The sequence below is a fragment of the Hoplias malabaricus genome, chromosome 6, assembly GCF_029633855.1.
Source record: "Hoplias malabaricus isolate fHopMal1 chromosome 6, fHopMal1.hap1, whole genome shotgun sequence".
Classification (NCBI taxonomy): domain Eukaryota; kingdom Metazoa; phylum Chordata; class Actinopteri; order Characiformes; family Erythrinidae; genus Hoplias; species Hoplias malabaricus.
In genome coordinates, this window is record NC_089805.1 from 18,843,222 (window position 1) to 18,852,912 (window position 9,691).

General features: G+C 37.9%; 1 protein-coding gene across 9 annotated transcripts in view; it reads left to right on the top strand.

The window, feature by feature from the left end:
- fam131ba (family with sequence similarity 131 member Ba) overlaps nt 1–9,450 on the top strand; it is a 70,310-nt gene extending 60,860 nt beyond the window's left edge. For all 9 annotated transcript variants that reach the window (XM_066674854.1, XM_066674856.1, XM_066674855.1 and 6 more), the window contains 3 exons: nt 3,413–3,711; nt 5,283–5,540; nt 6,587–9,450. In XM_066674854.1, the coding sequence (XP_066530951.1) occupies nt 3,413–3,711; nt 5,283–5,540; nt 6,587–6,826 (797 nt within the window). In that variant the 3' untranslated portion in view covers nt 6,827–9,450. The remainder of the gene's footprint in view (nt 1–3,412; nt 3,712–5,282; nt 5,541–6,586) is intronic.
- The last annotated feature ends 241 nt before the right edge of the window (nt 9,451–9,691 follow it).

The following is a 9,691-nucleotide window of genomic DNA, read 5'->3' on the forward strand; positions in this document are numbered from 1 at the left end:
TGTAACTGTCACAGGTGCTCAGGGGTTTTGCACAATATACCTCCATATATCCTCACCATCTTTGCGTCCGGCAGTTTTACTTGCATAAGTACTGTGTGTGATTTTTTTAATTCACTTATAATTAAATCCTCCATCCTTGCATATTGTTTCCTCAATTCTTCGTTAAAGTCCATCAATTATTTTTCGTTCTCTTTCAACAAGGATTTTTAGTTGCTTTATGTCCAATAGTTCTAGTATCTTGGACTGCTTCTTAGCCACTTTACTGATCTCCTCTATTTCTTCTTTGGTTATGTTACAGACTTTCTTTGGTGGTATTTTTGTTCAGTTTATTTCTTCTGGCAGCGTTGGTAGCATAGCGGTGGGACAGCTGTTGATTAGACCAGCACAGTGAGCGTAGCTGCCTAGCAATGCAACGCAGCGGGGACATTTCAGACCGAACGCAGCGCAGATGGTGTAGCGGCCTCGTCATGATGTATCCTACGTCCACAGCTAGGCGTACCCTGCAGACTCTGTATAGTGTACCTTGTCGTATCAGCTGTTATCCCTTGGAGTAGTGGCAGCCTCGCGGCGTAATCTGTGGCTTTTGCATAGCCTTGAGCAGCGTCAGAGCGAAAAGAGGTTTGGAACTCCGCAAAACCTCTCCACCTCTCCGCAGAGAATGGTGACTTCTAAGCACTGTACACATCTGCACCCTCCCGCGGGCCAATTAAAATCTTACAGCAGGCCGCTGATGTAGTATGCTATGCCTGTGAACTGCTCCTGATCAGCAGTAGTGAGTACATACAGTGTTTAGAATAGACAAATCATGAACTGTTATCAGTCTACTGGACACCAAATCTCATAGATGCACAAGAGCAACAAAATCTATCCATTTACATTTATGCATTTGGCATATCCAAAGCGACTTACAAAAGTGGATCTAACATTCGAACTACAGCACAAATTATACATAATACCTTACATTAAGTGCAATATGCCAGGAAGTAATAAATGCATTAAAGAAAGACATTCAGTGCAAAAGATACTCTCGGAAGAGCTGGGTTTTCAAGGATTTCTTGAATGCGGAGAGGGTTCCTGTTGCTCTGATAGTGCTTGGAAGCTCGTTCCACCAGCGTGGTACCAGAGATATCCATCAGGTCCGAACAGATAAGAGGTCTACTGTGGCACCTCCAAAAACTTTAGATGAGAATCCTCTTATGTTACTGTTTTTTTTAACCCAATTAAACTCATTTCACAGAATGGTCCACAGGGGGAGCTATTCAGTGCTTTGCATCAATGATACTGTGTGTCCTTGTTAATGACAATCACAGGATGAATGTATCACAAAACAAAGTGCATCACATTCTAATCCAACTAGTCAGACAACCCATGCTGATGCCTGTCCACCTTCAAAATCAGCTACAATGGGCCTGCAAACTTGAAAACTGGACCTCGGAGCAATGGAAGAAGGTCAACTAATTTAAATTAATCCTGTTTTTTTTTTCTATCATCGTATGTGTGCGGGTTCACCTGTGGAAGTAATGGAACAGGATGCACTATGGGAAGTGCTCTGGACAAAGTTTTGCTGAGAAACCCTGGGTTACCTCCCAAAAAAATACCATGAATTGTACCTTACTGTTTATTAAATGTAGAAAATGTCTTATTGTTTGTAAAATGATGTGTATATGTATTTTACAAAATGCATATTTTAGCTTGTATTATCAAAATGTGAAATGTCATAACAGTTTGAAATATATAAAGATATATCCTAAATTTTGATTTATCTTTAACAGTACATAGCACTATCGTAAAGACTTTTGTTTTACAACCCCAATTCAAATGAATTTGGGATGTTGTGTAAAACCTAAATAACATACATTTGCAAATCCTTTTCAACCTATATTCAATTTAATACACTACAAAGACAAGATATTTATTTAGTTTTTTTGCAAATATTCACTCATTTTGAAGTTGGGACAGGGACAACAAAGACTGGGGAGGTTGAGGAATGCTCAAAAAACACCTGTTTGGAACATTCCACAGGTGAACAGGTTAATTGTAAACAGATGAGTGTCATGATTGGATGTAAAGGGAGCATCCCTGAAGGGCTCAGTCATTCACAAGCAAAGATGAGGCGAGGTTCACCACTTTGAACAACTGAGTGAACAAATTGTCCAACAGTTTATGAACAACGTTTCTCAACATAAAATTGCAATGAATTTAGTGATCATCATCTACAGTCCATAATATCATCAAAAGATTCAGAGAATCTAGAGAAATTTCTGCAAGTAAGCAGCAAGGCTGAAAACCAGCATTGAATGCCAGTGACCTTTGATCCCTCAGGCGGCACTGCATTAAAAACTGACATCATTCTGTAATGGATATTACCACATGGGCTCAGAAAACCCTTGTCAGTGAGCATAGTTCATCACAGTCCATCTAAAGTGCAAGTTAAAACTCTACCATGCAAAGCAAAAGCCATATATCAACAACACCCAGAAATGCCGCTGGCTTCTCTGGGCCAGAGCTCATCTCAGATGGACTGATGCAAAGTGGAAAAGTGTCCTGTGGTCTGACAAGTCCACATTTCAAATTGTTTTTGGAAATCTTGAACGTCGTGTCCTCTGGGCCAAAGAGGGAAAGGACTGCCCAGATTGTTTTCAGCACAAATTCAAAAGCCAGTATCTCTGATGGTATGGGGGTATGTTAGTGCCCATGGTATAGGTAACTTGCACATCTGTGAGGTTTTGGTTGCACATCTGTGAGGCTTTTTCAGGGACGTCCCTGCTTATTTCAGCAAGACAAAGCCAAGCCACATTCTGCAAGTGTTACAACAACGTGGCTTTGTAGTAAAAGAGTGTGGGTACTAGACTGGCCTGTCTGCAGTCCAGACCTGTCGCATTATGAAGCGCAAAATACGACAACATAGACCCCAGACTGTTGACCAACTGAACTGAAGTACATCAAGCAAGAATGGGAGGAATTCCACCTACAAAACTTCAACAATTAGTGTCCTCAGGTACCAAACAGTTATTGAGTGTTATTAAAAAGAAAGGTGATGCAACACAGTGGTAAACATGCCCCTGTCCCAAATCTTTTGGAATGTGTTGCAGGTCACAATTCAAAATGACTGAATATTTGCAAAAAAATAATAAGTTTATCCGTTAGAACATTAAATGTCTAGTCTTTGTAGTATATTCAATTAAATATAGGTCTGTTTTTATTTGTTTTACACAATGTCCCAACTTCATTGGAACTGGGGTTGTGCATGAAATATAACTGTATAGAAGTGACATTAAAATTGCTTTTTATTTTCACATTTTCACTGCATCACTTTTTTCAGAATACACCATAAATTGTAATAAATATGTCTGTTTGGAATCATTTCACTTGTTTTATCTTTTGATATAATTCTCTTCTCTTTGTGCTGCAGATCAGCCACTGCATCACTCCTCTGCAGAAGTGTGGCCACACACATACGTCTCACAAGGCCTTTACTGTCTCTCCTCCTCCGACGCCTGGGAACCAATCAGCAATGAGCCCTCAGGGATGGCCTCGCCTGCTGCGGGCTCGTATATAATGGGGAGCGGGGCTTCGGGAGAGGGCTATGATGGCTCCGCCCACTATCTGTCCCAGCAACAGCAGCTCACACTGCAACAGCAAAGCCACTTCCAGCAGCTGCAGCAGCTCCAGCAGTACCAGCAGCAGCAACTATTTCAGTACCAACAGCAGGTTCGGACACTTCAACTAGTTATTTTGCATCACCAGGATGAACATAATTGTTTGGGTTAAATTGGAAGTAGCAAAATTTTAATTTAGTACAGATTTATAAAATGTTATCCTTTGTACAATACTTCTTTACTGGTGTGTCCCAGCGGCTTCTGTGCTTTTCCAGTAACACTTAACTATATTAGTTAGATTACTACTTTAAGTCCCCCAAAACCCTTGTTTCAATATATATTTCAAATGTAGATTGTCTTAACACTTGTCAAAAACCCTTCTAATTAGATATATCTGATCATTTTAGGTGCACTCTTTGCTGAATTAGATGTTTGAAATAGTTTGTGCAACATCTACATCAAAAGCACTGAACAATAGAAATGGAATTTCTGGTGCAGTCACGAATTTTTCTGTTGACGATGTCTAATGCTGTGAAGCAGTGGAATTATATTCTCTGCAGTTATTAAGACCCAGTTAATATTATGAACTGAATAACAATTTTCAGGCCACAATTAACCATCCAGTGTTCTTGTGGTTGAAGGCAATCAAATTCTCACCACAATGTTTTTGTTTCTTATGTGAAGACTTCCCAGAATTGTAGATGCTGTTACTGCAGTAAAGAGGGACAAATTATATGTTAACACTGATAATAACAATTAGATGAGCTTGTTCTAATTAACATCTAAATAATAAATTATCAAATTATCATATAATTTAATTTCATAATTACAGTATTAGAAACATAATGAAATACACAAATGCATTTACATTTGATTCACATTATACTTCTACAGCTTTTAAGAATGGTATATAAGCAATAATATAGAAGGTATTTTTAATACTACATAACAATCATTTTACAGAAGCCCCGAAGGCCACAAAAAGAAAAAAAGAATTTAAAGTAAAAAGTTTCAATTATTTATATATTCTGCCTGTTATACACAGCTTAATAGTTGAAAAACTATTTCTAGCATCACTTGTACAAATAAAATCAAAAACATAATTTTTTTTCTTCCTCAATTTTTCTAATAGTGAGGTTACATTAGAGTGCTATATGAGTTTTGACCAACAGGTAGTGGTGTTTTGTTTTGATTTTTTTCTGAGGAGCTAAGTGATAAAAAATTTGCAGTGTTCCAACTTTGATCGTAACAGGGACAACTAGTTCAGTTGAATTCATTTACAAATTTAGAAGTCATAAATAATAAAGAAAAGGTGATCAATGTATCTTATCTGTGGCTATACTCTTACTCTGCAATGGCAGTCTGTTGTGGTCATAACTGGTCAAACATGCCAGTTCTTAGCACCTAGCTCCTTATAAATGTTAGCAATTTAAAAATTTTATTACCATTTTGGTGTACCTCATTAGTAGAAAAAAAATGAGGAAGAATTTTTTTATGCTTTTGATAACTAAAATTGTACAAGAGAAGCTTGAAGTTTTTTCATCTGCAGAAAAAATAAATAATGTGGAACTAAGATTTTCACCATTCTTTTAATTCCATCGGGCCCTTCAGGGCTTCCGTAAAAATTTTTGACTAAGTGAAAAATAATAAGCATTTTTTCTCTTTCAACTATATTTCTTCAAGTCGCTGGAACATCGTCTACACAGCGCCTCCCACTCCTTGCAAGCCACACCTAACAGCACCATTCACAGCCTGGGCCCACCCACACACCCACGATTGGCTGATTTGTGGGCGGCAGCTCAGGTGGAGTCCCATCAGGTGGAGATGATGGGTCATATGGGTGTAACCTTGGCAGAAATGGGAATGCCGGAATCATATGGGGAGGAGTTTGTTACAGAAAATGAATGCATCCTTGAGCAACAAGAGGAGGAGGAAGCCAAGGTGTGTTTGCAATATTTTTTTAATGACTTCAAATGAAACAATGAATGAATATAAAAAGTAAAAAAGACATAACATGTCACAGATGTGAATTAGAATCACTTTATTGGCCACAGTGCTTGCACACAGAGGAATTTGTTCCCTGAATTTAACCCAATTCGTGCAGTGAAACACACACTAATAAACACTAGGGGACAGTGAGCACATGCCCAGAGTGGTGGGCAGCCCTAACCATGACACACGGGGAGCAGTTGGGGGTTTGGTGCCTTGCTCAAGGACACTCAAGTCATGACCTGTCAGCTATGGGGATCGAACTGGCAAACTTTCGGTTACAAGCCCAGTTTCCTAACCACCAGGCCATGGCTTTCTCTACTAAATAGCACTAAATAGTGCCTTTTGTAACATGTTTTGCTAAATGTGAATTAATGAATGAGTTACATGCTGTTATTCTGGTAACTCAGGTAACTTCACTGGGTAAAGGCCAGCTCTGACTATGAGGAACTCAATATATTTTGAGTTCTGTCACCTTCATGTTTAGAATAGATCCCTTTGTCTGTGATGGCTGTTGATTGCTCACCAATAAAATTCCTTCAGTATTGATTACCCCCTCTGGTCACACAGTGAGATGTCATGGCCCCTCCTGCTTTGCTTGTTCATACGTGAAATAGGGCAAATTATCCCCCCATCTTGGGAGAGACAAACAGGTCTGGACCATTTGTCATAATAATAATGTTGTTGAGTGCAGCATGGTAAGGCAATCATATTTGGGTCCGTGCTCTAATTTCTTACCGTGGCATATATTTATGCATTCTGGGAGACAATTGTATCCAGAAAAACCTGCAATTTTAATCGTTACAAAGATGGGTAATGCCATGTTAGGAGTCTTGCCAAAGGACACATAATGGTATAATAGTTTTCTTGCATAACAAAACTGTAGTCTGTCATTTGGTAGGCAAAAGTATCATATTCTTATACCATCATCTCCAACAACTTAGGTATTTGATCCACTTGTCGCTTGGATAATATTTGCTTTCATCTTTCTCTTAAAGGACGATGACATCACATTAACACTTGAACCAGAGCCAGCATCCGTAACCCCTGTCCTGACTCCCCCACCTCCAAGAGAGGACCCCACCCCACCTGGCGGCGTGAGTCCAGCACAGGCACCAGCAGAGCCAATGGCTGAGCACATGGCCTTTGAGGTCACATCCTGCATAGTCCAATCACTGGAGGACAAGGAAGAAGAGGTGGTGGAGGATGGGACTGTTGTTGTCGTTGCAACCAATTGACAGCTAGAATCATGGAAAGGAAACTGTCTTTACCAAAATAATCAACTAATTAAGCTAACATATACCCAACCCCTGTCCCGAGGTGTATTCATTTTCTTTTTTGTCCCCACAAACCTTGCAAAGGACTTTTGGCATCGAGAGAGGCACTGACTTATACATTATTAAAGAGTGCTGGAAGATATAATATTAGAACAGGCTCCAATGAAGTGGAGATAATTCGTGACAAGTTTCCAGAGAAGAATGGTGTTTTATGGCCAGTGAGAGAGTGAGACAGATAAAGACGCTGAGGACACTTAAAAAATACAAAAAAGAAAAAAAAAAGACAAAAAAAAAAAAAAAAACCCAGAAAATAACGAGTGCAATACAAAGATACCAAGACAACCAAAAGAAAGTGCATGCATTTTGAATATTTAAGTGACTGAACTACCAGTAATCCATATAGTAATAAGAAATACATTAATTTTTGTAATAAAACTAAAAGCCAATAAAATGGTATGTAATTTGTATGTACGTACAATAAGTATGTATGTATGTGTATGAATGTATGAACGTATGTCAGTATGTATGTATAAAAGTATATTCTGGAAAAAACCTATTATCAATTCGCCATTTGGCAATAATGTTGTGTGAAGTGTCTCCTATGTATTTTACCTCCAGCATCTACACACACAAACGCACACAAAAAGGCACTCTTGTCTCTCTCTCTCTCTCTCTCTTTTACACACACACACACACACTCACAAACAAATCTATTTTTCTTCTTTATATAACCAAGCACAATACTGCCCAACTGGAAAGAGTGCTGCCCTGTTCAATATCCATACTGAACTGCTATTTATAAGAATTATGCACTATTATGGACATAAAAGAATGTATTGTCTTTTTGAGTGATGATTCCATTTCTTGTTCCATCAGCACTTTTCCCAAGTTTGTCTACGTATTTCATTTTGCCTCACCGTGCTATTGAGCAGGATGACATGACAAACAATCTTCACAATTATCACAGGAGGTTTCTAAGTGGTGCAGCTTCTAGGTATTGGTCCTGCTATAGGGATGCCAAGTGTTAATGCCATAGTCATGCAAGGCCTTGATGGAAGTTAAAGAGAGTACAGTTGATCCTCATCCCCCCCCATCACCTAGCAAGACACTAGCCAACATAGGTGTCTGTGCACTAACAACAAAACTAGGCAGTTAGTGCTCTCCTCCCAGTGTGTTGAGCTGTGCATTGATATAGCATCTGTAGCAGTTCAAAAGAAGCAGTGGCTTGCTTCACAGGTTTCAGAGGAAGCATATAATTGCTGTCCAAAGAAAAACATGTCTATTAATTTTTGTAGATTTTAGTTTACTACATCATTTGAGCACAGCAGCTGTCTTTCATATTGTCAAATCAAATCTCATAATTAATGGACCAATAGAAATTCTCCATAATGTCTTGGAATAAAAAACTTTACACTTTACATAGACTTCCACTGAAAGATAAGATGATGTTTTCTCTTACAACAAAAATATACTAACCCTCACACTCCCAGATTGGTGGCATCATGTGATATGTGGAGACCTAGTTGGTAGATAGAACTGGCAGTGACAAATAAAACAAGGAATTGGTAATAATAACAAATATATAACCAAATGAGGACTATGTAAACACTGAGCATTTCATATCACAAACCATAAAATAACAAGTTTCCTTTGGTGCCTCTTAATATTACACATAGCATGGTGTGGATGTGAATCATAGCAAAATCTTTTTTAAAGTTCCAACAAACGCAATCATATTCAGAATTTGCTTAGAAAATATGGGTATTTGTAATAATTTGTAAACATAAGGATGATCACAGCATTGAGATTTGATCTCTATAACTTACATTTTGTGCAATGTCTTGTCAGTCTGCATGACTGTGGGCGTCATAGTGAGAACAGGAGAAATGAACATGCTTGTTACGTTTTTGCTTGCTGGCTTTCCTCTGATTATTAAAATGAGTTGATGTGAAGATTGCTAGTAAATATCTCCAAAAAACATTTTGGTTAAATTAAGGCTTTTGGGTCATGCAGAGTGAAAGGTTTGTTTAAGGTTAGGTGTGGATTTTGACTTTCTGAATAATTTTCTCTAATGATCTTACCAAGAATGGATGAGTTTCTTTTTCAGTGTTTAAACACATTATGCAACTGGAGCAACATTTATTTTTATATTCCTAATATATTCTATGATATGTAAATGTCTTAGAAGGTGGAAAAGGTCTCACAAGCATGCCATTATTGTGAAAGGAAAGAGACACATTTGAACTGTTTCATTTAAGTTGTCTTTAACACTTATCTTGATATTTGTCAGAAGGTGGTGGAAAAGGTGAAGCTGTATTTGTCCATATTTTTTTTTTTATAAACATGAGAATTAACATGAACGAATGGCAAAAAACAGTCAGTACCACTCCCATATTTCTTGGTTTTAGTTTTGATGAAAATTATAACAATAATATAATGAATGGACTCAGCCTTGTAATGGGGTGAATAGTTCCAACATTGCAATTGTGCTTCAACATTAAATTTGAATTGAACAAATACGGTCCAAAAGAGATTTGCAGTCCAATGGATAAGGACTATGGGTTAAAGTATTATGCTAAATTGTAGCCACATATCCAATATGTGTGTACTTTCATGTGTTATGTGTAAATAAAAAACTTACTGTGAGGATGGCATCTGTATGGCTGGAAGTCTTCAGAACAGACTAAAGCAAAATCAACCTGTCGAAACACATACAAAAAAACAAAAAAACAAAAAAAAAAACAACAACAACACAAAAACAATTTATTTGTATGTATTAAGGCTTGAGTCAGTGACTCAGATTCAAGTTACTGACAAGTTTCTTGA